This window comes from Carettochelys insculpta, chromosome 20, assembly GCF_033958435.1.
Source record: "Carettochelys insculpta isolate YL-2023 chromosome 20, ASM3395843v1, whole genome shotgun sequence".
Lineage (NCBI taxonomy): Eukaryota > Metazoa > Chordata > Testudines > Carettochelyidae > Carettochelys > Carettochelys insculpta.
The window spans coordinates 17,073,963-17,101,695 of NC_134156.1; the positions used below are offsets into that span (position 1 = coordinate 17,073,963).

A 27,733-nucleotide genomic window follows, 5' to 3' on the forward strand; every position below is an offset into this window, starting at 1 on the left:
ACTTTGTGGAACACGGGTGTGCTGTGAACAACTCGCAGTTCTGCTGTGAGCATTTTAAAAAATACATATTTTGTTGTTGAAAACCAGATAGTTAGTTCACTAGTATGATACCTGATTAAATTACTTCGTTTTTGTTTTGTGTATGTTGCTTGTTTAGTTATTTTTGGCTTGACAATTTTTTAAAGAAAATTTTCATAGGTGTTTTTAAAAAAGTTTGTTCTATGGTCTCAAAATTAAGAAACACTGCGGTGGGAATTGCAGCTGCCAGGAATTCTCTAGCTTGCCCTGAGGGAATGAAAGGGTGTTGTACAGGTAACTCACCACAAGCCTGGGACTGAGCATCAGCTGTTTCCACGCTGAGGGAAGGGAACAGTTGTTTGAGCAATGATGGGCCCTGTAGCTGGTGTCTGTGGATGGAGGGGAGTATCTGCAGGTAGGGAAAAGAGCAGAGGAGGAGGAGCTGCATTGTCACAGGGGTCTCTTAACTTTCTGCGCCCAGAGGAATTTGTGTGTCTATTGTTAGATGTATTAGCTACAAGGCATTTTGAAATACATTATATACATATAATTAAAACTGATGTGATCATGTAGTGGCATTTTGACAACTTGCAGAATTTTAAAATAGCATGCAGAATATTTAATTTTTTTTCCAAAGAATGCCCCCAGAAGCAACAAAGTTGAAATATGCTCGCTTGATGAGGTGCACTAGCCGGTGGCTGCTCAGTGTTGATGTGTGGCCTGCTTGGGTGCATTATTCCTCAGCTACTCCAGAAGCATGTTCTTTGGAACATGTCACTCAAGTACACAGCATTCATGAGTCCCAGTAGAGCAGTACTCATCAAAAGGGGAAAAAAAGCAGTAGCTAGAGGACAAGTAGAGTCAAGGGTGGGTTTAAGGCAGGAGAGGCTAAAACATGTTTGTATCCTGGCAGGAAAGAGTCAGAGGTTGAGAGAGAGAGAGGAGTGGGCACAAAGGCAATGGGATGGAATGACTGGGGTAAGTGAGGTGAGAGACAAAGTTAAATGGATATTTCTGCAGCAATAACTAGAGGGACGGGGAAGGTTACCTTATTTTACAGTCATACAGCCTGCTGTCTTCCAGTATCTCACTTGATTGTACAAAACTAATCCAAAACAACTGTGTGTGGAAAGTGACAATCAGCAGCTGTTCAGCTGGAGACTGAGCTGCCCCAGCTGAGATTATACAACCCTGTGACATACATAGCAAAGATATTTTGAATGCACAAGAATCAGAGTTTGAGATTGCCTGTATGGCACTGAACAGCACGTCTAAACTCGGTTTCTGCTCATCAGCAAAACATTTAATGTATTAATCAAATCTAATGGTTTGAACAAAAGTTTTTGGTTCTGTTAATTATAGCAAACGGCTTTAGTTTTATTCCGTATTAGAAGTTCATAGAAGGCTAGAGCCTGTAGTAATGAATCACACAGCTCCTCAGATCTGTTTTGAGTAACTGAAGAAAACAGGTTTCTGTAGCGTACCACCTTGTCCTGGGGAAAAGACAATCGAGGCTGTTCTTGGGTAACAGACTGTAAGAGAAACTGCTTCACAAGCTCCATTCCACTAGTCCGAGAGTCTCCTACCATCAATCCAAAGTGTTTTCCTACAGTGCTTCGGCCCATGCTTAGTACTTTGTGCTGGCCATCTTGTATAAATGTCTTTTGTAATAGGGTGTACAGCATGGCTTCCACAGTGCGAAAATGTAATGTTACAGGAAAGAGATTGGCATTTTGAACAGAGAGTCCATTTTTTTCCAGAATATAAAAATCAGCTTCAGGAATTTTAGAAACTACTGAAGAAATCTAGGAGAGGTAAACAAATAAGCATGAATGTGAACACCAAGAATTCATTTAAAGCAGATTTTATAGCTACTCTCTCAAATCTGAAGGTGCTTTCTATTGGAAGGGTCAGCAGCCTTTCCAAGGCAGAGTGCCAAAATTTGACCTAATAGTCCTACTTACAACAGTTTCATTAATAAAGATGCAGAGCTTTACCAGTTAGGTGGTGGTTGGTAACATTAGCTGGTCTCTTGCTAATGCACAGGCAGCATGGCTTTGAGCAAGCTCCCAGATGCATGTGGGAGGAGGAGAAGGGCTGAGCTCCCACCTTGCATGCCAATGAAAAATCAGCTCAGGTGCCACTCCTGGCACCCATTCTGGGCATTGTTGACCCTTGTTCAGTTAGGTGGTTATTATAAGATGCGATGTAGTTACTGTATGGTTGAAAGTGAAATGCAGTCTTCACGAGAACTTTACAGAAATGCTAGTGAGAAGTCTCCAAACTACATTTGACAAGCTCTGCTCCGGTACTACTTTGAAGAGCATTTGTCTAATTAAAGAAATTGCAATTACAGTGACTATGGGGAAAAAGCAATTAACCCTCAACCAGTTTTGATGCACAAATTGTACTAGGAAGATGTATGAGATTGTAACCGTCATTCTGCCTCAATATTTATAAACAGCTCAGCCTCGGTGTCTGTTAACTACTTTAAGGGTATGTCTACAATGCAGTTAAAAACCCATGTCTGGCTCATGCGGTTAGAATTGCACATCTATTTAATTGCCTACACTCTAGGACCCTGTGGGGTAGGAGGCTCCCAAAGCTGGGGCTGCACCCTGACCAAGAATATCTGTACTACAATTAAATAGCCCTACAAACCCAAGTCAGCTGGCATAGGCCAGCCACAGATAGCTAACTGAAATGGGGGAGTGGATGCATCTCTCCTTCAGAACCACCTATGTGCAGATATCCAAAAAGAGAAACCAGCTTTCCCATTTCTTTCTGTCACTCAAGTCCTACATACACTAGATTGATTTAATTCTTTATCAAATGTGACTGAAGTAATTATAGTTGTATTTTACCATTATTATAGAAGTCCCTTTCAACTCTGAAAAACTTCTAGATCCAGATCAAAGAGCAAAATAAATAATTTAGAAGAATTGCTAAAAAGAAAGCCCTGCCTTGGAAAATTAAGTCCATTTTAATGTACTGTATTATGACAGCACTAAGAATAAGCAATTTAAGATGAACTGAAATACAAGGGAAGGAATTGAAGTGTATTTAAGTCTTAAGTACATACTACTTACTTCTTCCAAATACACTGCTGGCAGATATGTTCCTTTCATGAATCTAACACACTCTTCTTGTTGCCAGTCACGAACTGTTAGATTTCTATCAACATGAGCCCATGCAATTTTACGGGTGCCAATAACGAAAGACACAATGCTATCTAAAGTCTGGAAAGGGGAAAAAAATAATTATTTTGCATTCTGAAGGTATAACATTTAGTAGTAGTTGATGGTAAAAAAATAGTGCTTCTTTACAATAAATGTATTACACTCTAAAGAATTATTAAATGTTTAATTGAGTTATAGGAGTAACAGAAGTTTATGGTGAAAATAAGTTTCTTGTTAAAATAAAATTTAAGATGTTATACCTCCAATCTGTCCCGCTCTATTTCGGGTTTAACCAACTTCAGTGGAGACCTGCTGTCTTGTGTTTTTCTCTCTTTTCGCTCTAGTTTCTCGGATGGATTGAGGATAAAGTTACATACTTTAATAACAGTTTTATATTGAAAGAGAGGGACTTTTAATAAATTATGCAAGTTCCGAAATGGTCCATATTTTTCCCTATGCTGAATTATATTGACAGACTTTCTTCCTCTCAACAGTTTAATGGCAGAAAGCTCGTTCTCGGATGCTGTGTTAAGCACTTGTAGGATAGCAGATTGTTGTTCAGGGGAGTACAAATTATAAAGTGCATCATCTGATGTGGAGTTTTGATTCATTGTTGAGGAATTGACACCATTGTGTTGTACATAAGATGTTGATTTTTTCTCACGTGAGGAATAGTGCAGGGCCTGAAGCTGACGTGAACCCAACGGGACATGAAAGAAATACCTTCCTGAAGAAAAATAAGTTGAAAGACTATTCGTTAACTTACTGAGCAGATACATTCATATCACAGTGTGAAGTACTCCTTTCATAAATCCACTTTCATGCCATATAAAGGGGAAAAAAATGTTTGCTAACTTTTTAATGCCCTTTAATTAAAATTGGGATCACATATGTAAAATTTTAAGCAGGGTATAGAACAACTGAGACGAAAGAGGCCACCCATCATTTTAAACATTCTCTGCTATTTGTGTTTTAAATGAAATTGGTTGCCACCCATTCACAGGCAAGTATTCTATGACACATTCTCAAGTCTAGTGCTTGTAATTACCCAAACCCATTGGCTTAGAGCAGGGGGTCAGCAACCAAAAGAGCAAGAGCCATTTTTTCCAAATCTGGTAAAAAACTGAATAATTCAAGATGCCATGCATGTGACTATGAGACAGTCCTCAATAACATCAAACCATATTTTATAACCCCTATTTTAAGGAGAGTACACACACATATCCCACATTGCACATATTAAGTTATCCAATGTTTCGAGATCACATCATTTGCTATTTACATACAAGTTGTTCATTGCTTGGCTTTTAAACATGGATAGTCAGGAGAGGTTTTGTTTTTCCTTTTTTTTTTTTTTTTTTTTGCTTTGCAGTGGGAGCCACAGGTTGCAGACTCCAGGGTTTGAGGTTCAGTGACCTGTGAAATGAGTTGATTGTTCCAATCTGTTTCTGAGAGGGAAGGTAGTACTTTCACAAAAAACACCACTATCACATTCACAACTGCTACTAGCTGTTCCCCAGATAACAAAAGAGCAGTCCCCTAGCACTTTACAGACTAACAAAATAATTTATGTGATAATTTGTTAGTCTTTAAAGTGCTACAAGACTGCTCTTTTGTTTTGTGAAGATACAGACTAACATGGCTACCTCTTTGTGACTCTTCCCCAGATGCTAGCTTCAGCAGAGGCAAAAGAGCACAGAAATTTAATTACCCTCTCAGCCAGAGGTTGCTCCTCTGAACCAAGGTTGGTCACAGGCCCGTTGGTGAAAAAGTGGGGGTTGTACTGCCAATACCCAAGCCACGTAAAGGGAACCCTTTGGTTGCCAAAGTAAATCATCAAGGTATAATAAGAGCAACAGAAGGGCAGTGCCTTGAAGGGCAAATTCCCTACCAATCACAGAGGCCTCCTTTAGCCTAGAAAGTTGCCCATTAATTAGCTAAGGCAGTGGGGAGGGGCAAGGAAGGTTTAACTATGTGTGTTAGTTTTATTGTTGGACTGGGTCTTGAAAGATCACCAGAAGGTGTTTGAAGTGTAGTTGTAACCTGCTGGTCCCAGGCTTTCAGCGGCACACGGTGAGAGAGGCAGTAGCTGGTACCCAGCTGAAAGAGATGAGCTCCCAGCTAAAAGCTCGGCCTTTGGGCCCAGAGAGCTTGTCTCATCAACCCACTCTGAGCCCCAAACCGACGCCGCGCTTTGACGGGCTGCGAAAACGGAGTCGGGGGCGCTGGGCACAGGGCAGCCCAGGGTACAAAGGCGGCTCCGGGCAACTCCCAAGCAGCGGGTTTCTGCTGCGGCCGCTGCCCCCGCCCGCCAAACAAGGCACACGCCGCTCAGCACAGGGGGGCAAGAGACTCCTTCCCAGCGACACCTCCCTCAGGAGCCGTCCACCGAGTCCCTCCCTCCACCCACCGGACAAACCGACCCCCCAATCCCTTCCTCCACCCCCGGACGGACAGACCGACCCCCCAATCCCTCCTTCCACCCACCGGACAGACCGACCCCCCAATCCTTCCCTCCACCCCCGGACGGACAGACCGACCCCCCAATCCCTCCCTCCACCCACCGGACAGACCGACCCCCCAATCCCTCCCTCCACCCCCGGACGGACAGACCGACCCCCAATCCCTCCCTCCACCCACCGGACAGACCGACCCCCCAATCCTTCCCTCCACCCCCGGACGGACAGACCGACCCCCCAATCCCTCCCTCCATCCACCGGACAGACCGACCCCCCACTCCCTCCCTCCACCCCTGGACGGACCGACTCCCCTCCCCCACATCGGTACCGCTCCGGAGGAGGCTCGGGAGCCCTCGGAAGCTCATCCTGCCCTCCCCGGGGGGGCTGCCCTTCTCCGTGCGCAGGTGATCGGGCCGAAAGAGGCCCCCCCCTACCCGCAGGGCTGGTAAGAAACGTTCCGACCTCCGATTGGGCCGGGCCGCAGGGCGGTTGCGCCTGGCTCCGCATAGCGGCCTTCCGCTGGAACTTCCGGCCAAGCGCGGCGCTGCTCTGTGCGTGAGACACCCCGAGCGCCTAACGCCCTTCGGCTGGGTAGTGTGAGCCACAGCTCCCAACGCCCCTCGGCTGTGCAGTGTGAACCACAGCTCCCACGAGCTCCCAATGCCCCTGGGCGGTGTAGTGTCAGATACGGCCCCCCTGAGCTCCCAATTCCCCTCGGCTGTGCAGTGTCAGCCAGAGCCTTCTCGAGTTCCTAATGCCCCTATGTTGTGTAGTGTCAGCCAGAGCCCCCGCCCCCGAGCTCCCAACGCTCCTCGGCTGTGTAGTGTCAGCCACAGCCCCCACAAGCTCCTAACGCCCACTGGTTGTGTACTGTCAGACAGAGCCTCCCCGAGCTCCTAACGCCCCTATGCTGTGTAGTGTCAGCCACAGCCTCCCCGAGTTCCCAACACCCCTAGGCTGTGTTGTGTCAGCCACAATTCCCAGTGCCCCCAATAGCTCTAAGCTGTATAAGTGTGAGCTACAGCCCTAGAGCTCCCAACCCCCGTGGGGTCTGATCTGCGTGAGCCACAGCCCCACAGGTCCCAGTACCACGAGGTTTTCTCTGCCATGGCTGCCCGCAGTACTGCCCCGATCCTAGAGCTCTCCTCTGGCTGGGCATTGCCATGAGGAGGAGGAATGATCGAGGTTCTATTCTTCACCTGCAGTAACCAGGAGGGCAGGACAAAGCTGGCAGGCCAGGTGGCATCTGTTCTTCCCCCCAGATAATTTGCCCTGGCAAGCCTTGCTCCTCCACCACCACAAGGATTTTCCTGCACTGGCTGGGGGGGCTCCCTTGTGGGTCCCTGCACTTAGAAACCTGGTCATTTGCTATCTGGAGGACTGAGCTGGTGGCAGGGGGCAGTTCCCTGATGGCAGTGACGGAGCCTCCGATTCTCCCATGGGGCTGGAAGAGGAGTCTCGTTTCCTCATTTCTAGGCTAGCGCAGCTGAACTGCAACAGGCAGAGCGGGTGCAGGGCTAGGCTGGAGAATTGCCACCAGCAGTCCCGTGGGACCTTCGCCAGGTGGAGCAGCCAGGAGCAGGATAATGGCTCAAGACCACAACAAGACTCTGCTGCTGGAGCTGCTGACAGCAGCCGGGACTGGGAACTCCCAGTGTGCAGACTGCGGGGCACCTGGTAAGAGCAAATGTTCCTGTGGCAGATTTCGCCCTACTGCTACCGCTACGACCTCTCCCTCCTGCCTCTGACCTTCTCCCCATCCCTCCCCATGTGTATCAATCCCACCCCCTGAATCTCCCTGCCCAGGACTCCTTTTCTCCCCAGATCTATTATCCACCCCCGCCAGGACACCTCTCCCTCCCTTGCCCATATCCTTATCCTCTGCTCTGGACTTCTCTCTCCAGCCCCTGTACCTCTCTCTCATCCTGAATGGTTTCTAGTCCCTAGTCCTTTTTCATCTCTGGCCCTTCTTAAACTCTCTAACTCTCCCTCTCCAGTGGGTCACGCCGAAAAGGGGCCTGCAGCCCCCAACTCCACTTTCTCTCTTGCTATTCCAGGCAGCATCCAAGCACTACGTTTGATTTGAATCAAAAGCCAGAGTCTCAGCTGCCCTTAAACAGTAGATCCTCCTTACTCTGAGCTGTGAAAAATGTCCTCATGCCCTTAACACTGTGGGGTGGTCTCCCTAGCCCCTTCCCCAGGCAAGGGAAAGAATCACTATCTCTCAGAGCCACAGCTTTACTACAGCAGAAGAAATACCCCTTCTGGGCCGTGTCTACAGGTGCACGTTACTTCGAAGTAGCGGCGCCAACTTCGAAATAGCGCCCGTCATGGCTACACGTGTTGGGCGCTATTTCGAAGTTGAAATCGACGTTAGGCAGCGAGATGTCGAAGTCGCTAACCCCATGAGGGGATGGGAATAGTGCCCTACTTCAAAGTTGAACGTCGAAGTAGGGCACATGTAGCCGATCCGCGTCCCGCACCATCGAAATAGCGGGGTCCGCCATGGCAGCCATCAGCTGAGGGGTTGAGAGACGCTATCTCTCCAGCCCCTGCGGGGCTCTATGATCACCGTGTGCAGCAGCCCTTAGCCCAGGGCTTCTGGCTGCTGCTGCTGCAGCTGGGGATCCATGCTGCATGCACAGGGTCTGCAACCAGTTGTTGGCTCTGTGGATCTTGTGTTGTTTAATGCAACTGTGTCTGGGAGGGGCCCTTTAAGGGCGCGGCTTGCTGTTGAGTCCGCCCTGTGACCCTGTCTGCAGCTGTGCCTGGCACCCTTATGTTGATGTGTGCTACTTTGGCGTGTAGACGTTCCCTCGCAGCGCCTATTTCGATGTGGTGCTGCCCAACGTCGATGTTGAACATCGACGGCACCAGCCCTGGAGGACGTGTAGACGTTATTCATCGAAATAGACTATTTCGATGTAACGTGCACGTGTAGACGTAGCCCTAGTGATGCAAGTGGCACAACTGCAGCAGCTCTAGTATAAATAAGCTCAGAGTGTGACCTAGGGAGCCCACTGAGCTCCAGTCTGCCTCTTTGTGACAAGTTTAGAGAGCTCCACCTCCAACCCCAGAGCTCTGTGCCCACCTAGGGTTTGATCTGTCCCACCAATCCAACCCACCCTTGTGTTTCTGCTGCCGCTTAATATCAGAATCTTATCCTCCAGTCACAGTTAGCTGGTTCCTTCCCCTGGCTAACCTTGCTTCACAAAGTTCCTGGAACCATGCTGAGATCAGCAGAGGCTGCCTTTCACTTCTTTTATTAAAAGCATATTAAAACGAGCAAAGTACAAGTCCACTGGTGGCATTTAAAGGGACAGTGTCCATTTAAATAGCCAGTCAATGCTACCTCTGTCCCTTAGTCACCGGGCCCCTGGTGTGATTTTGCATTCACCATTTTTAATCGTTTTCAACATTTTCTGTCTTCTGCTGCGGTGTGAAAGAACCATGCAGACAACAGAGAGGGACCAAAGGAACTGCTAAAAGCTGTCAAAACAGAAGGGGAGCACCTTTGCCACCCCAGTCTCTGATTGTAACTATTAGTGTGACTTGAAACAAAGGTCAGTGAAATCAAATCCAATGGAGGGAGATTTTTGAGGTGATGGATGGTGGCCCTTTAAACTAACGTTTCTGTTTCAGTCCTCAAACTGCTATCGAATAATAATAGTACTAATGATAATACTTCACTTTTTTGTAGGGCTCTTGACCCATAGACCTCAGAATCTTTACTAAATCTCAGTAAAACTCATAACCCCTAGTTTACACCTGGGAAAACTGAGGTCCAGATGCTGAGTCCAACAGTTGCTTCAGTGACCACTATTCAGTGTTTCAGTTTTGGGTGCCCCATTAAAGCTCCTGTAGGCCAGATTGACACAGAGACAGGGTGAGCAGCACCACGCCAAACTGTGCAGAGCTTAGAGGAACACTGTGATCCACAAAGCCTGCCTTTGCGGCCTGCACTCCCAAGGCAATGAACAGGGAGGAATCGCCTCAAAGGGGTAGCCGTGTTGGCCTGGGGCTTCACAAAAAGCAAGCAGTCCTGTAACACCTTAAAGACTCACACATTCTTGCAATTTGGAAAAGATAATACAAATCCAGGGCTTATACAGCGGGGGTGGGTGGGGGAGGAAAGAGGAAGAGAAGAAATACAAAGAGGGGTGGGGGAGTCACCTGTGACTAATAGGACTTATGAAAGAAGTAAATTGAGTTAAGTGGGATGGGGGCCATTCCTGTGAATATCGACAGTAGGGAAATTACCCTTGTAATGCGTAGGATAACAGAGATCTCTGTTAAGCACAAGAAATAAGTCCATTAGAATGGGAGTCACAAAAGCCAGGATACTAGGCGGCTCCCTGCCTAAACTAGGCAATGGGAGAGGCCAAGGCCCAGCTTACGTCCTAAGCCGCACCCCACTGAGGGAACGAGATCTAAATGTGGATTGTGGGGAAGCACCTTCCTCTGCCTGAGATTATTAGCTGCAAACCCTCTTTTGGGGTTAGGCACCTGTGCTGCTTTTGGAAGGAGCCAGAAGCTCCGTCCATACTTTTAGCCCAATAGTGAGGATGTTCACCTGGATGGGACATGGGAGAGCCCCAAGTTCAGGTCTTCCTCAGCCTGCAAGGAGAAGGGATTTGATACCTCTAAGTGGAGTGCCTAACCATTGGGATAGGGGGTTATGTCAGGTAGTCCTATTGAAACTCTTACCTGTGAATCAAGAGTGAAAGTAGCAGAGGGCCAGCCAAAGGGACAGTGACTCTGTACCCTTGGTAGCTGGAACACTCATCTGGGAGACTAAGGGGTCAGTCCAGTCTCCCAACTCCAATGACTAAAAATTTATCCAGAGCAGGACAGCTTCAGTGGTACTGTCTGATGGGGCCTCTTGTCAGCCTATCTCTGGGTATGCCAGGGTTGATCGTCCGGACTTCGATTTGCATGTCTGGTAAAGATGCACAAAATCAATCTCTCTGGGGTCAGCAGTCGACCCGGTACTATCGCACAGAGTAAGGGAAGTTGATGAGAGAGTACTAGAGGCTCAGTCTATACTAGGGAAATAAGTCAATTTCCAATACATTGATTCTAGCTATGCAAATACCCTAACTAGAACTGCATCTCTGAAATTGACTTATTTCCCTAGTATAGGGATAGCGTCTGAGTTGGGCAACTTGGGCATCTCCTGAGAGGCATTAGATCCCTAGTCAAATTCTTTCCTCCTCTTCCAGCGGGACTTGAACCCAGGCTCACTTACAGCTAGCTTGGTAACCTCTGAGCTAACAGTTACAAGGGAGGGCTGCCTCTTCTGTCATATTGGGTAAGCTCACTGGTAGGGCATGGCTCTGATAGGCCAGCTCTGAGCCTGGGTGAACTAAGCAGAGGAACACCTATCATCCCCTAGGTTGATGACTTGCTCTGGGGTTAGGGTTTGGATGCCTGGTGCTTGTCTGCAGGCCTGTGTGCAGAGAAATGTAGGGGCAGGACCTAGGGAACTTTTACTGCAAACATATAGGTCCTGAGCAAGTACAGGCACCCACAGGGTTAGGCATCACCCCCACAGAGAGTATGTGAATGCCAGTGGGGCCTTATTTTGGGATTTAGATATTTAAAGCATCAATTAGACCCCTAAGTTATATCGCATCTCTTGCCTGGAGTGTCTAAATCACTTTTGGAAATTGGATTTGGGTTCCTACGTCACTGAGATGTTTTTCACAATTGGACCCAAAGGGGCTAATTTCCAGGGGATGCAGAGCATACGCAACTTGGTGCAAGTGGCATTACAGTAACACTAGTGGTCAAGAGGAGTCTCCTGTGCTGAACCAATAATGAGCCCAGCTTTCACTCTGCTTTTGCCCCGTCCGTACAGACCAGTTTCCTCTCTCGCTTGTCATCCATGTTAAGATGTTTGATGGCAAAACTGCAGCATAAAGGGATGACAAGCAAGAGAGGAAATGGAGCCAGTTCTATATGATAGAGCTTCTGATGTGGATTTGATTAGCTGTACCCCTTATATTGTCCCCCTCCCAGCGTTTGGCTACACGCGGTTATATATTGCCCAATGGCCTTTTTGCATTTGTGTTTAGATCCTGAGTGGGCCTCTTGCAAGCTTGGAATATTCATTTGTTTGAATTGCTCTGGAATTCATCGCAACCTTCCTGAAATCAGCCGGGTCAAATCCCTCCACCTGGACTTCTGGGAGAATGATTTAGTAGAGGTACAGCTGGAGAAAACAAAAATTCACATCCAATCTGCTGCATTTCAGCTTATGCTTTTCTGTTCCTTGTGTAAAATATCCTGGATGGATTAACACAAACCACATGGAGCCAAATTCCTGTAATCCCTGCTGGTGATTCTGCGGATGCCTCTGACCCAAAAGCCAAATCAAAGCACAGTGAATAGGAGGTTGTAGCTCTAAAGGACTGTGATGTACTATTTTTATAGCCCCAGAAGTGTGCATTATGTTTTATAAGCATATAGTGATTTTCACATAAATAGTATCTGTTCATCCCAGTGGTTTACGTCTTATTCTCCCCATTTTACATCTGGGGGATAGAGATACAGAGGTTATAGAGGAATTGTATTCCTCTGTTTCTCCTGTCCTGTGTTTTAAATTAATCAACAAGTCCCAGTTTCTCAGCACTGATAGTCTAACTTAGATCCGTACATAGGCTGAAAGAAAGATCACACAGACAAATGGGTGCAAGTGTCATACCCCGGAGGAGATTTTAAATGACTAAAGACAAACACACTCTGGTGTGCGGAGGCTGGGAAAAGGCACAATCTGAGTAGAGCATGGGGCCGCAGTTGATCCTAGTTTCTTTCATTCCATGTGCATGTCAACATACTGATTTTTCTGGTTGCCCATCAGCTGACTGAAACTCTTGTTTTGCAGTTTATGAAGACTCATGGGAATCTCTGTGCCAAGGCTAAATATGAGGCAAAAGTCCCTCCTTTCTATTACATCCCGCGCACCAAGGACTGTCTGTAAGCTGTTATCTTATTCAGTGCCACAAACCTTTACCAGTCAGTTACCGCTGCTTCCTTGGACAGGTGTCTTTGCTAACAATTTCCAGTAGCATGTTGCTTAATCTGAATGAATGTCAGGTCACTGTGGGTGGCAGAGGAAAGGGACATGTGTCTTGGCCATAACTTGCGTGTCATTCAGTGACATTTGTTTTTATATTCTTCTTTCCAATAGCAGGTTAGTCATGAATTCAGTTTGAGGGCAGTAGCTGGTTTAATAGATTAAAACATGGGGATTTCCGGCATCTAGAAGCCTAACAACCACAGCTTCAAATCACATTAGTGTCAGTTTGTACCTTTAAGGTTGTTGAACCGCTGTAGTAGTTCCACGCATTTGGGTGAGGGACATTTAATAGAGAGGGGAGCAGTGCTGGAGGTTGGATGTTAACAGGAAAGTTATATGTTTTGGGGATACGGTTTGGCTCTTGCAATAGAGGCGTGTCCAAGGCTGTGAATTCTAGACCTGGAGCTGAAAATCTGGAGGGTCAGATGTGATGTTCCCATCTTTAGGATTATGTCTGTTCTAAATATTATGGATTATCTCCACCACTGTGTAAAAGTGTGATTAAGTTTACGTGTGCATGCTGTTAGCTTGGGACCTGGATCTGTGACACAGGCCCTAAAATGCATCGTTCACAAACAATCAAGCCCCAGCCCCCGAGATGGGAACAAGCCATTCAGCTTTAGGTTGCAAGGTGAAGGCAGGCAGCCCTGAGCCCTATCAGGAGCAGTGGTTTCTGACTGGGATCTGAATGCTCCCCGAACTCTATTTCTCAGCAGCTCTCTGGTGTATCCAAGAGTTAAGCTGATTCTTTGGGTTTATTTCATTTCCTCTCCTGTTCACTGTTTATATTTCCCCCTTATGGAATCACACATGCTAATTACTCTGGCCTTCCGGCTGCAGGAGTCTTCTTCAAGCTTGCATGGAAATGGTAGCCAAAGAATCACAGACTCATAGGGCTGAAAGAGACCTCAGCAGGTCATCAAATCCAACCTCCTGCTCAAAGCAGGACCAATCCCAACTAAATCATCCCAGTTAGGGCTTTGTCAATCCAGGATTTAAAAACCTCTTGGGATGGAGATTCCACCGCCCCTCTAGGTTATGCTTTCCTGTACTTCACCACCTTCCTGGTGAAATAGTTCTTCCTAATATCCGATGTCGACCTCTCCCAGTGCAACTTGAGACCATTGCTCCTTGTTCTGCCATCTGTCACCACTGAGAACAGCCTGTCTCTGTCCTCTTTGTAGTTCCCCTTCAGGTAGTTGAAGGCTGCTATCAAATCCCCCCCTCACTCTTCTCTTCTGCAGACTGAGTAAACCTGAATCCCTCAGCCTCTCCTCATAAGTCACATGTTTAGGGCTCCTTAATCATTTTTGTTGCCCTCTGTTGGACTTTCTCCAGTGTGTCCACATCCTTTTTGTAATGGGAGCCCCAGAAGTAACATGAGATGCTCCAGCTGTAAGTTTATATAAGTGTGATTCTAGCTCTGCTGCCAGCAAATACCCATTCATGCCAGCCTGTGTTACCCAGGCAGGCAGTCACTAAATGTTTTGCCCTCTTCCCCAGCACTATTTTCTTCTTGTCCTCAATTGCCGTCCTTGGAATAAGTGTGAGTTTGCACCACTCAGAGGCTAATTCTGTGTGTCGGGTTGGTTGGTCTCCTAGTAAGAAAGGGCTGTGGAATGTCAGCGAAAGGAAACCAAAGCAGCTCCAACTAATCTGTATTCATCTCTTCAGGGTTTTAAAAGAACAATGGATCAGAGCTAAGTACGAGCGGGAAGAGTTTGTTGCCAACAGTGTCTGCCATGAAGCAGGTTCCTCAGGTGATTGTCTGTGGTGGGTTTTTAGCCTGGTGAGGCAAAAGTCCCAAAGAACTGGAATTCCACAGATGTCAGCCTGAGGCTGCAGGGCAGCCGGAATGACTTTGTGTTCAGTTAGCTGCCAAACTCTCAGCCTGTTTGATCAGGCCGAGTGGCCAGCCGAAATCCTCTCCCCAGGAGGTCCAGCATCTGAGCTAGTGTTCCCTATAAGCTGAGCACCTGGGGCTCAGGTGCTGCCCAGCTGATTAGCAGGGCACCCACTGCCAGAGAGTTGTGTTTCTATTAGCGGTGCACATCCACACATGCCTTGGTGCACACAACAAAATTTTTTCACCCACAACTGGAAAAATTGAGAATCAGTGCTGATCTGAGGGTGGGCAGCTGGCTAAGAAATCACGTACTGGGACTTTTTTTTGCCTTAAATTCTTAGTTAGCACCCAGGTGCTCAGTTTGGAGAGGCACCACAGAGAGTTGCTGGAGCAGTAGAGCTGGAGACCAGGGTTCTGTTCTGAGCTCTAGAGCTGACTTTATGACAGTGGACAAGCCATTAGAGGTTACATCTACACTGCAATTAAACACCCGTGGGCGGCCCAGCACCACTGATTTGGGCTTGTGAGGCTTGGACTGCAAAACTGTAATGTAAACAGTCTGAAGCTTGAGCTCTGGGGCCCTGTGAGGGAGAAGCGTCTCAGAGCCCAGGCTCCAACAAAAGCCCAAATGCCTCTTCCTCAGTTTTACAGCCCAGGTGGTCTGATAGAGGCTACCTGGGGTGTTTAACAGCACTCTAGCCATGCCCTTCAAGCCTGCTCTTTGGAGGAGCTGAGCTAGGGTCAGCACATGTGACCTTTCCAAAACAAAGGACACCCCTGTTAGGGACCATATCCGTATCAGTGTCTACCAAGTCACATTGTATTAACGTATTATCTTTAATAACACATTCGTACAGCATGAGATGGTAGATACTGGTCCAGATCCACTCCCTCTCAGGGGTGTCCTCTCTTCATATAGTATCCCTAGCTTAGCCCCTGCAGGTACCATTATCTTCAACTGGAGTTGTAGTTGTCAGTGCTGATCACATATGAGCTACCGGGATTTGTTTGAGAGTTATCCTCATAATGGGAAGAGCGAACAGCAGTGCTGGGGCTAGAAGGAAGCACTCCATAGGGTTTCCCAAACATTCAGGCTGTGTCTCCACTCATGCTTGCTCACCACAGTTGTGTTGCTTGTGGGTTCTTAACTCCCTTTCCCCAGTGAGCAAAGGAGCACTCTTCTGCCAACAAAGCGAAACCCACTCATTGGGGTGAAGTATTTTGTTGACAAAAGTCCCAAGAAATGGCATCTCACACACTGACTTTCAGCCTCAGAGCAGTGTCAGCATGGCCTTGTCACTAAAAGCTGCATAATGTAGACACACCCAAAGTCACTCCTCACAACACACACACACACTCTCAGGCTGTGGCCGTTTCTACACAGGCCACTTTCTTCGAAAGTGACATGGTAATAAGCGGCCCAAAATATGCTAATGAGGCATGGATGCAAATTCCCTGCACCTCATTAGCATAACGTCACGTGATTTGAAGTCTGGAAGACCGTTCTTCCAGACTCCAAAATGCCATGTAGAAGCGCAGCCCCGAGGGAGCTTCTGGAACAAGGACTTCTGGAAGCTGCCTCAGGGCCACGCTTCTACACGGCGTTTTGGAGTCCGGAAGAACGGTCTTCCAGACTCCAAATCACGTGACGTTATGCTAATGAGGCATAGGGAATTTGCATCTGTGCCTCATTAGCATATTTCGGGCCGCTTATTACCATGCCACTTTCGAAGAAAGTGGCCTGTGTAGAAACGACCTGTGTCTGCACTGCATTCCTCTTTTGAAAGAGGCGTGCAAATGAGGGAAAGTGAAAATGCAAATGAGGTGCAGATTTACATATCTGGTGCTTTGCATATTCTGTCAAAAGAAGCTCTTTTACAGAATAATATGCAAATGAGGGCCCAGATATGTAAATCTGCACCTTATTTGCATTTTTATTTCTCTCCTTTGCATGCGTCTTTCGAAAGAGGAATGCAAGTGTAGACACAGCCTCTGTGAGGTGTCCAGATTCCCTGCTGCACGGGTGGGCAGACTGAGGCCCAGAGCGATTCAATTCACTGACCTAGATCCCACAATAAGTAACAGGAATAAGATGGATGAGGGGATTTTCAGCCCAAGTCTGCGCTCTAACTATTCTGCTCCAGTGTCTTGTAGTCCTCCTATTAAAAGGGGATTTTCATTCTGGCTAGGGCCATGGGGAGGGCTGTGAGGAGAGGACGTTCCAATAATGGAAGCATGTCATTAGTGTGAGTTAAGTTGCAAGGGTGCCCAAAATGTGCGAGGCTCAGCTTGGACCAGAGGAACTTGAACTGACCTCCTGTGTCCTGCAGGATTGGGACCTCAGTGCCAAAGTGAATGGAAGGTGATTGCTCTTCACCAGGCCCGACCAGTTTGTGGGGCCTAAGGCAGCATGTTAACAGCGGGGCCCGGCTGTTGGGCAGGGCGCAAGGTGTCACACTGGCAGCGGATGGGAGCGTGGGGCCCTGAAGGTGTGGGTCCCAAGGCAGCTGCCTTGCTTGCCTGGCCCTAAAACCAGGCCTGTCTCCACCACTCCGTAGTGCCATCCAAGGGGAAAGCAGCCTGAGTGGGAAATAGAACCATGCAGACAGACTGCCCAACTCGTGTGCTGCTCTGGCCACCGCACTGAGATGCCCTCGCTCTTGGCACTGTCTGCAGGCAGCCGTGAAGGGTTCCTGTGGAAGCGCGGGCGGCACAGCAAGCAGTTCCTGAGGCGGCGGTTCCTCCTGTCAGCGCACGAAGGTGTGCTGAGGTACTACACCAAAGAGGTGAGTGTCCAGCCAGGCCTGGCCTTGGACAAACCAGTCAGTGTCCGGTCTGACCAGTGCACACTCGCTGCCCCGAAAGGCATGGGCGCTGAACATTCTGTTGCCTCGTAAATGGTGCCTCCAGGCCCATGCCTGCATTGGAACGGGGGTTGGGCTCCTGTGGCAGGTAACACCTGTGATTTCTGATTCAGCTCCCTTCCTACCTGGGGAGCACCCAGCCCTTCCTTGCATCTCCTCTGGCACCTTCACCCCCGTCTCTTGGGTGAACCAGGGAGAAGGGACTTGGGCAGTTGAGCAGGTTTTACCAGGAGTGCTCTCTCGAGGCACATGCATAGGAGCCTGCGTTACATCCAGGTCCAGCTTTAACATCCACCACTCATTGCCCAGGCCCTGCTGGTCTGGCTCTGACTCCCTCTCTTCCCTCCCCCATCAAGCATGGCTTCCAGCTATGGCACCTTCTCTCTTCTGGTTCTCTCAGTCAGACTGGAGTGGCCCAGCGTTGCTTCTCCAGGGAAGAGCCATTGGTTAGGGTGAAATATGGCTTATATGTGACACAGGTAATAAGGGCAATAGGCTTCTGCAGCAGGTCCTGGGCAAGCACTTTGTCAGCTTCACATTTCCAGAAGCAGGTCTGCAGCTCACTAGTCGCTATCGGGATTTTAAGCGGTTATCTGGTAAGCATGAGGCTTACCGGTGAACCAGCCCTGGTCAGTGAGCGCCAGTGGCTGTCAGCCAGGTGGGGATGGAGCTGCCTCAGATGCGGAGAGGCAGGGGGCCAGGTGGCAGGACCACACAGGTTAATACAGTTCACCTGTTAAGCACAATCATTTACCAATTAATTATTTTAACATCCCTAATTGATTATTTGTCTCCATAATTCTTGTTTAACCTCTGTAAGGTCTCTGCTGACGTGCTGTCATTTTCCATTCCCCAGTCTAAAGGACCAAAAGCTGTGATTGGCATCCGGGATCTGAATGCAATGTTCCAGCCAGAGAAAATCAGAAACCTGCATGGGCTGCAGATCACATACAGCAAAGAATGTCAGACAAGGAACCTTTTTGTCTATCATGAAAGCGGAAAGGTAAGTGCCAGGCTGATTTTGTAAGTAATGAGGTAACTCTTGAGCATTGGGTCTGTAACATGGAAGCTGTCCCTGCAGCTTTCCCTTTCAATCTCAGCTAAAATCCCAAGGATTTACAGACTGTAATTACAGACTTCTGCAGTACAATTAGCTTCAGGTGCCCATTAATATCTCTGCTGTTGCTCTATAAGGGCCTGATCCTGCAAAGATTTTCATATGCAAACTACATGTGCTGTGATCAGGCTCTGTGGATCTACTTACAGTCCAGAAAGTTCAGCATGTGCATGAGTTTTCACAGGATAAGGACCTAACTTTGCTTTAGTCTGATTTTCTCAGAAGCATGGTTGTTCCCCAGACCAGTGCCCACATGTCATGTATTCCCAACCAAAATGCATCCAAGTGTAAAGGTTTTCAGCAATTGCTCATTGAATCAATTATAAATCATTCCCCCAGTCTCTGTGAGGTAGTCTGATCCATATCCCAATAGGATTATGGCCACTGTCCCAAGGACATTTCCTAAATTATCCTCCATGTTTGTTTAGTAATATCTGGGGTGTCTTGGAAACACATAAAGCACAAGCCACAACGCCTGATCCCAGTACAGGTGTTGCTGTAACAGTGAATAAATAGTACTGTTTCAGATTTATTATTATAAATACCTGCCCGGGATGATCTAGCCCTGCCCCAGTGTTGTAGGAACTAGACTAGATGACTTACAAAGGCTCCTGCCAGTCCTATGTTTCTAGGGTTATGAATAGTGATCATTAATATGTGTATTTGCAATGTGTCTATGTGGTTCATCCCAAACATGAACCACAGGCAATATGTGCTACTACCCAGTAATGTCAGTCCACCTTTCTCGCACAGCTTGTCTTTCCTAGGAATGCTGTCTGATGGTTGGAGTAAAAACCTGCAAGGCACGATTCCTGGGCTCTCTTCTCATCTCTGCCACTGCTAGGGCGAGTCACCTTCTCTGCACCTCTGTGTTCCCAAAGCACTGGTGGAAGAAACAATTCATATTTGCAAAATAGCCTGTGGATCCTTTGGGTGACAGGCACTAGAGAGAGGCACATTTTTATCCCCCCCTCCAGCATTAGTTCTGTTTTTACATCTGTATTTACTGTCTCCCCTAGGAAATTGTTGACTGGTTCAACGCCATTCGGGAAGCACGTTTCCAGTACCTTAAAGCGGTCTCCCCCACTGCTCCTGTGGCTGAGGTGAGAACTGAAGGTGCTGTAAGCATGAAAAAACATCCTCACCCTTTCTGTGTATGGGCCCTTTTCATGAGGGCTGGAGCACAGTGTTGGGAATTCCTCCTGTGTGCCTTTTCCCTTCTTTTGGGGCAGTGAAACCACAACTATGGGCTTCAAGAGAGACACACAAGGACCCTAACTTCTAGCTCACATTAGCCTCACCCCTAAACTTCTGCCTACAAGATCTGCAGGTGGAAGCAGTGTCATGAGGGAAGCTGGCATTGATGCTTGCAGAAGGGTCCTCAGCTCTCTAATTACTCGCTGGGCATGGGCAAAAATTCATCTGTGTGGGCAACTCTAACTTTTGTGTATAAACAATTGCCCACCATAGACACACAGACACCATTTTGGAGAGTGCAGTGCTAGAGACCATCCATCTGTTTTGTTCTCTGGCTCTGCACATTTCTAGGATCATTCTGGGCTTATGGGGCCGCATGAAGCTGCCTGGAGAAAAGTTACACCCCCTTTGCACGCTCTCTGTTACTTACACATCCGCTCTTTCTTTCACGCACACACCCTTTTTGCTGGTTCCTCGAAATACAAAGCCTGCTTTCGCGTCTTTCAGGAAATATATGACTTGACTTTTTAAATTTATTGGATATTAAACATTGAAGCTCAACTCCTTTGGCTCAACACCTGTATCACTTTTTGGGAGATTCATCCACTTTAAGCATATTTGAATTCAGTAAATAGGCCAGGGGTGGGCAATAATTTTTGACAGGGGCCACTCCAAGAATTTGGAAAGTGGTGGAGAGCTGCACTCTGCCAGGATATTAATGGAGGAGGTGCAGGGTCTGGTATGGAGGGTGGGTGCAGAAGGAGCTTGGAGTAAGGGCTTGGGGTGCAGGCAGGGGTGTGGGGTTTGGGAGGGACTTTGGGTGAAGGAGGCAGTTGTAACTGGGGTAGGGGATTGGGATGCAGGACAGGGTATAGGGGATTGGGTTGTGACCTAGGGCAGGGGTTGGGGTGCAGGGTCTGAGAGGGGGTATAGGTGCAGGAGGCGGGGCAGAGGGATTGGGTTATGTGGGTGGGGAGAAGGAATAGGGGGACAGTGGTTTGAGGGGAGGGAGAGTCTGGAGTGCCAGAGGCTGGTTCTGGCCAGGGACTTAACTGAGCCACTCCTAGCCAACAACGCTGCAAGGCCCTGAGGCGGGCTCTCTGCCTGCTGCAGCCTCAGACTGCTCAAAACTTCAGCTCCTTCATGAGGCTCTCTGCTCCAGATGCCAGAGGGGAAGAGGAGACTTCATGGGCTGCCCCCACCATCCAGCAAAAATCTCTCTGCTTCTATTGGCTGGAAACTGTAAACTGACCAATGGGAGTTGAGATGTTTTGCACAGGGGCAGGAGCAGTGTGTGAAGCCTCTCTCTTCCTCCTGGCACCTGGAGTGGACAGCTGCATGGATCAGGAGCTCCTTAAAGCAGTGGCTGGCTGCTTTGTGCCTGAGTGACCTGTGGGCTGAATGTGGCCCGTGGGCCATATGCTACCAACCCCTGAAACGGGGAAATCAGGCTGGATGGCAGGCTCGAGGGGCTGGAAGCCAGGCCTCCTGAGTTCTGTTTGTAGCTTTGCTGCTTACTCCCATGCCCCAGTTTCCCCATCTAGGAATAATGACCAACCTTGAAGGGGTCTTGTGCAGCATTTCTGGAAAGCAGCTTTCAGACACTGAATAAGGGCAAAGTACCATCCTTTCTTGAGCTGAACTGATGTTTCTTTCCAAGCTTCTCCAGCACATAATGGAGAATGCTCGGCTTGGCTGAATTTTCTGATATCCAGTAGCCAATCCGTTTCCCATGACCCTCATGCTCCATGTTGTATTTGTCAGCCATTTGCAATCTTACTTTCCATGCACACTCTTCGTCCAATGCGGCCAGTGACTCTTGGCTATCATCTGGTCCTCAGGCAAGAATCCGTTAATCCCTTTCACTCCCCTGTTGATGACAGCACAGGTCCTTTCCCGGTGGAATAGTCCATTGCCAGCTGTACACTGGGGTGTAATATAGGTCGAACCTCTCTAGTCTGACACTCCTGGGATCTGATCGTGAGAATTTGCTGGACCACAGAAGGTCAATATTGTTTAGCAGCATTACCAACACTTCCACCACTTACTGGTCTCTTAGAAGACCTTTAGGGGTAAATTACAGCTAAATAACAGCACAGAACACTGAGAGCCGGGACTTGTGGCTGTAAACAAACTTTATGGGATCACGGGAAACTTGGCCACACCCACGAGAAGTGGTCATCTGGCTAACTAAAATCATGCTGGACCACAGATGTTACCAGACCAGAGAGAGCCAGACTAGAGAGGTTCAAACAGTATTGAATGCTACTTTGATAAGCAGAAAGACACCTGTGAAGTCTGCCAGTCAATCAGGCAGCTTCCAGGTTATTTCTGGGTTTTAGTTTTCTCCTTTCCATTGAGATGACAGAGCTTTTCTCTCATTTTATTTGTGAGTGTGTATTTTTTTTTCTTTTGTCCCCAGCTTGCTACTTAGCTTAATCAAGCATGGATAAGGTTAACTTTTCCACATTCTGTATAACCAGACAACAGCTGTTTTAGCAAGTTAAGTTTTGATAGGCAGTGCTCAGTACGATGTAGAAAGGGGGAACATGCTATGTAGATGCAGTATGCAAAAGGAGCTCTACCTAGGGAGCTAAAATATGGTATCCATGGAAAATGTGGCCCTTAACAGAATGTCCCTCTATCAAGTAATCAGACAAATAAATAAGCCAAACCTCACTGATTGTTGGCTTTGATGAATTAGAACAGAACGTTGACCAGTAACTAATGTCTGTCTGTGTTCTTCTAGCTCATACCCAAGATCACAAGGAATTATCTCAAAGAAGGCTATATGGAGAAAACAGGCCCAAAGGTAGTTCCTCTCCAGTTTCATACCTTGTTAAGCACCACTTTAATACTAGCCAAACATGACTTTTCCCCTGAAGCAGTGTGTTTGCTAATCTGCCAGGATCATAACGCAGGCGTTTTCTAGGAGTCATGTTTAAGTGTGCCCCAGTTAAATGGAACAGGCTGCCTTTCAGTCGATATAGCATTTTGGGATCTTGTTTCATTTCTCCATAAAAAATAACTTTGAGGATTCCTTGCACCTTGCGACAAACTACAAGTGTAATAGAGTAATTGGGGCACTGCTTCTGGAGTTACCGAGTTATATGATGTAGCCCAAGGAGGTGGCAAAGGTAGGTGTATCTTTTGTTAATGTCAGATCTATATCACTGTGTAACATCCAGAAGCATTACAAGGATCAGCATAATGCAAACCTCTGCCCTCATCTGGTCTCCTCTTGTTTCTAGTATCTAGTTAAGGCTACGATTTAGTCATGGGTGTTTTTAGTAAAAGTCAGGGACTGTTGAGGCAATAGACAAACATTCTTCACAGCCTGTGATCGCTCCATGATCATGGCTCATGTGGCAGAGGGCCTGAAGTGGCACTGCTGCTCCCAAATCATTGCTCTAGGGCAGCCTGGGACCAGCTGGGGAAGGGCTGGTTTGGCTGGCCCTGGGGCTAGCAACAAGCTGGCACCCAGCTGCTTGGGCAGCCCTGAGGTCAGTTGCACTGGCAGGTGCAGATGTCTCAGAGGTCCCAGAAAATCAGAGGACCTGTAATCTTTGTGAAAAACTCACAGCTGTATGCATAGTCACAGATCGCTGGCTCAGTAAGTGGAGTGGGGGAAACAGGCTCGGTTGTGCCTGTGAGGTTCTGTAGCTCCGCCCACACACTCAGGCTCCTCCCCCCATTGAGTCAGTGCTGCTGCTTAAAGGCTGGGCAGTGACACACATAAGGCTGGTATGGAAACAGCTTGTGTCATGGCATTTCAGGTAAACAGGCAGCATCTGGTTCCTCACCTTTGGAAGAGCCCCAACCAAAAGGGCTAGAGCATGGGTCTCCAACTCCTGACCCCTCGGCAGCCCCCAGCAAGGACAGTCGTGCAATTCAAATACCTCCCAGCTGATTAGCACAGCACCTAGAGCTAGGTTTTCTTCTTATTGGCAGTGCACAGTCACACATGCTGTGGTGCACATAAAAAAACTTATTCCCCATATGGATTGAAAAGATTTGGGGAAACATTGGGCTCGACTTCTGGTGCCACCCTGCAGCAGGCCTCCATGGTAATCCCCGAAATTGCATTCTCTGAGGATGAGGTGCCATGAGGGGAGAAGTCAAGTCAGTAGCAGGAAGGGGAGGGGCTTGGGGATGGGAATGAACAGCCCTACTCCCCACAGCCTGCCTGTACTCCCAGGCTGGATTGCACAGCTGCTCTGACGAAGGCTGGCCTGCAGGCTGGGAGTTTGAGACCCCTGGGTTAGAGATGCTTGTGGTATTTTTAATTGAATTCTGTATTCTTTGGAAGCTGCAGCAAGCCCCAGAGAAGGGCCTAGCTCAACACAGAGGAGAGAGCATGTCACTTCCATTTCTGCTTCCCGTGGATGATGTGTTGGTAAAGAAGTCACACGTGTCACTTGTGTCATCGTGGAGGGGAAAGGGAGGTGACGCTTTTCTCTCTGTAGCACAAGGAGGCCTTTAGGAAGCGCTGGTTCAGCCTGGATGCCCAGGAGAGGAACCTGCTCTACTTCAAAGACCCATTGGTAAGAAGCACGCTCATTCTGTAAGCAGACCCCCTCCCCAGTGGGCAGGGTTGCAGGGGCTTCCAGCCCACACTCACTAGGGATTGCACAAGCCATGAAGAACTGAGCCCCCCTTTGGGTCCACCAGGCTTTTGCAGCACTTGCAGATCAGGCCAGGATCTCTTTGGAAAGTTTGTCTGCCTCCACTTCCCTGCTCCTGGGTAGCACCTGTGTAGTGATCCTAGGGTGAGCTGCACAATAAGGAAGTAAAACAAAAAAGTAGTCTTGTAGCACTGTGAAAACCAAGAAAATGATTTATTAGGTCATGAGCTTTCATGGGACAGACCCACTTCTGCTTTGGAAAGTCTGTTAAAAGGAAACTGGCACAATGAGGTAGGTAAAAAAGGCTGAAAAAAATTAAATGAAAACTGACAAATCAACACACAGGACAGAAGAAGGCAGGGCTGAAAGGGAAGGTGGGGAAGCAAATTACTTACTGCAAGTGTCTATTAAGTTAAGTGAGTTGCCTGAGGTCACTACGAACATCAAAGACGAGGAAAATGTCCTTGTAATATGCCAGGTAATTGCCATCTTTATTGAGGCCAAGCCAAAAAGTGCTGAACTTAAGGATAAATTCCAAGTCTCCCTTTGCAGTCCAGAATTAAAGTCTCTTTGTTTTAGGATGCAGATTTTCAGGTCTTGGACGCTATGGCCTGCTCCACTGAAATGCTCACTTACCAATTTATGCATATTCCAATGCCTAATGTCTGATTTGTGTCCATTCATTCTGTGGCAAAGTGATTGTCCAGGCTGTCCAATATACATAGCAGAGGGGCATTGCTGGCACATGATGGCATATGTCACAGTAGCGGAGGAATAGCAATATGAGCCCCAGTCATGAAATTGACATGGTTAGGTCCAGTGATGGTGTCTCCAGAGTAAATATATGGACAAACCTGGCAACAGGTTTTGTTGCACAGGAAAGTTCCAGGGTTAGTATTACTGTGCTGAGGCGTGTGGTTGCTAGTGAGAATTTTCCTGAGGTTGGGTGGTTGTCTGTAGGAGAGCACAGGCATCATGTTCCAGTGTAGTTTGTAGAACAACAAGAAGTCTTGTGGCACCTTATAGACTAACAGATATTTTGGAGCATAAGCTTTTGTGGCCAAAGACCCGCTTCATCAGATGCATGGGGGGGGTGGTTTCAGAGGGGTATTTAAATAATGGGGTCCCAGGAAAAGGAAGGGCCAGAGCTGACAAGGTCTATTCAGCAAGTGGAAATAGCCCATTATCAATAGTAGGTATCAAAAGAGGAAAAAACATAGTTTGTAGGTTGTTAATAATGCACTGGAGGGGTTTGAGCTGGGGGCTATGGTAATGACAAGAGCTGTTCTGTTATTGACTGTCTTGGACCTGTCTAGAAGTAGCTGGTTTCTGGGTATTTGTCTGGCCTTATCAGTGTGGTTTTTTTTTATTTCTTCTAGTGGGTAATTAAGTTTTACAAATGCCTGGTGGAGATCTTGAAGTTTTTGATCTCTGTCAGCAGGACTGGAGCAGATGTGATTGTATCTAAGGCCTTGACTATAAACTATGGATTGTGTAATGTGTCCCAGATGGAAGCTGGAGGCATGTAGGTAAGTGTAGCGGTCAGTGGGTTTCCAGTAGAGAGAGGCATTGATCTGGCCATCAGTGATTTGAACTGTGGTGTCCAGGAAATGGATCTCTCGTGTGGAATGGTCAAGGCTGAGATTGATGGTAGGATGCAGGTTGTTAAAATCTCTGTGGAATTCTTCAAGAGTCTCTTTACCATGGGTTCAGTATAAAGATACCATCTATGTAGCATAAGTAAAGGAGGGATAATAGGGGATGGGAGCAGAGTAAACGTTGTTCTAAGCTGGCCATAAAAATAGTAGCATCCTGTGGGGCCATGCGGGTTCCCAGAGCAGTGCCACTGATCTGGAGGTATTAATTGTTCCCAAATCAGAAACAGTTGTGCATGAGGACAAAGTTACGTAGCTCAGCCATCAGATTTGCCATGGTAATGTAATGTCTGGGATAGTGTTCCTAATCGCTTGTAGTCCAGCCAGAGGTGGGTCTGTCCCACAAAAGCTCCTCACCTTATTTTGTTAGTCTTTAAAGTGCTACAGGACTGCTGGTTTGTTTTGTGAAGATATGGACTAACATGGCGACTTCGTTGTGAATAAGGAAATAGCAGTGCCTGCAGAAGACCCCAGTGCTGTAATTAAAACACAGGACATCCTCTTTGTGGGTTTGGTATGACCAAGCACACTCCCGCCAGGTCCAAAATCCACAGCTCTACAGTTCCCTATTTGGAAAAAGCCTTTGGGTTTATAAACCTCAAGGACTTTCCTTGACTCCCACCTACACTGGGCCAGGGCAGTGTCCCCTCCGTCTGGACCCTGTTGCTCTTAGCTTTTAGACGACAGCACAGTGCCCCCCAACCACCTCTGAACAGCAAAGAGTCCCTGTAAAATGGTCTGTGATTGCTCTGCTTTCTCCTCCCCAGGATGCCTTTGAACAGGGCCGAGTGTTCATCGGGAGCAAGGAGCAAGGCTACGAGGTCCAGGCTGGTTTGCCCCGAGGCACCAGCAGGAAGAGGTGCCAAATTGGGTTCGCCATCATCACGCCACACCGCAAGTTTGTGTTTGTGTGCGAAAACGACCGGGAGCAGAAGGAGTGGGTGGCGGCTTTGAATGAAGTCATCTCCCAACCTAGGACTAGTGGTGAGTCCCAGCAAACTGGACTTGCTGCTTAAGTGTGGCCTTTTTATGCCAGCTAGGCTGGAGCTGGGGCCCCCTTCGCAAATATCCCTGGTGGGACGGCACTTTCCCAAGAGCGGCAGCCCTGGGCACAAGGGGCAGGACAAAGTGTGGGTGGGATGGGGCATGTCCACGATGGACCTGTGCCCCAGCAGAACTCCACTGGGGTGTCTGCAGCAACTTAGCACTGCTCTAGACTGAACTGGGCCTGCACTGACCCCAGATCTTCTGCATGGAGGGGGCACAACTGCCTGTATTGAGCTTGTGACAGTGCAGAGATCAGACAGTGTGACAGTGCACAATGTCAGCTTAAAAACTGGAACCAAACACAGGATTTACTCTTTGCCAGAGCCTCTGAGAGCTTCCCAGGCACCACTGAGTCCTGGCCTCTGAGGCTGGCCCAGCCACCAGTGCAGGCAGCATTCCTGTTTCTTGGAAGCCATGTGGAGTTTCAGTTTGATGGCTCACACCATCATCGCTTCAAGCGGCAGAGAAGCACTGTACTGAGGGGGAAAGGGGAGAGGGAGTTGTAGCCAGCTGAGTTCAACATGGTCAGCTGGGCTCAGTGCTCAGAGCTCCCTGGCTGCGTGTAGGAGATGTTCCAAAGGAGGCATTGGCTGTAACAGGGCTTTCCAGGCATGGCTGAACATAGCTATAAAACAGACAGTCAGA

The 27,733-nt window shown here is 47.9% G+C and overlaps 2 protein-coding genes across 9 annotated transcripts in view; one reads left to right on the forward strand and one right to left on the reverse strand.

The window, feature by feature from the left end:
• Nucleotides 1-6,053, reverse strand: TEFM (transcription elongation factor, mitochondrial). Of its 4 annotated transcripts, none has more exons than XM_075014808.1 (4): nucleotides 5,985-6,053; nucleotides 3,458-3,924; nucleotides 3,108-3,257; nucleotides 1-427 (listed from the first exon to the last, which is right to left on the reverse strand). In XM_075014808.1, the coding sequence occupies exons 1-4, from the start codon at nucleotides 6,019-6,021 to the stop codon at nucleotides 158-160; spliced, it is 924 nt and encodes a 307-aa protein (XP_074870909.1). In that variant the 5' UTR covers nucleotides 6,022-6,053; the 3' UTR covers nucleotides 1-157. The 4 variants fall into 4 exon arrangements, with proteins under 4 accessions (XP_074870909.1, XP_074870907.1, XP_074870906.1 ...); XM_075014806.1 differs by lacking the exon at nucleotides 1-427 and adding an exon at nucleotides 458-1,823 and having other exon boundaries at nucleotides 5,960-6,038; XM_075014805.1 differs by lacking the exon at nucleotides 1-427 and adding an exon at nucleotides 459-1,823.
• The window catches only part of ADAP2 (ArfGAP with dual PH domains 2), a 22,922-nt gene continuing 1,190 nt past the window's right edge, over nucleotides 6,002-27,733 (forward strand). For 2 of the 5 annotated variants that reach the window (XM_075014802.1, XM_075014803.1), the window contains exons 1-10: nucleotides 6,200-7,333; nucleotides 11,734-11,864; nucleotides 12,543-12,634; nucleotides 14,412-14,497; nucleotides 17,260-17,369; nucleotides 18,304-18,450; nucleotides 19,584-19,667; nucleotides 22,511-22,573; nucleotides 24,228-24,305; nucleotides 26,809-27,025. In XM_075014802.1, coding sequence (XP_074870903.1) covers nucleotides 7,243-7,333; nucleotides 11,734-11,864; nucleotides 12,543-12,634; nucleotides 14,412-14,497; nucleotides 17,260-17,369; nucleotides 18,304-18,450; nucleotides 19,584-19,667; nucleotides 22,511-22,573; nucleotides 24,228-24,305; nucleotides 26,809-27,025 — 1,099 coding nt within the window. In that variant the 5' untranslated portion in view covers nucleotides 6,200-7,242. Of the gene's footprint in view, nucleotides 6,102-6,199; nucleotides 7,334-11,733; nucleotides 11,865-12,542; nucleotides 12,635-14,411; nucleotides 14,498-17,259; nucleotides 17,370-18,303; nucleotides 18,451-19,583; nucleotides 19,668-22,510; nucleotides 22,574-24,227; nucleotides 24,306-26,808; nucleotides 27,058-27,733 lie in introns of those variants that run through there. The other 3 variants (XM_075014801.1, XM_075014800.1, XM_075014804.1) reach the window with 3 other exon arrangements.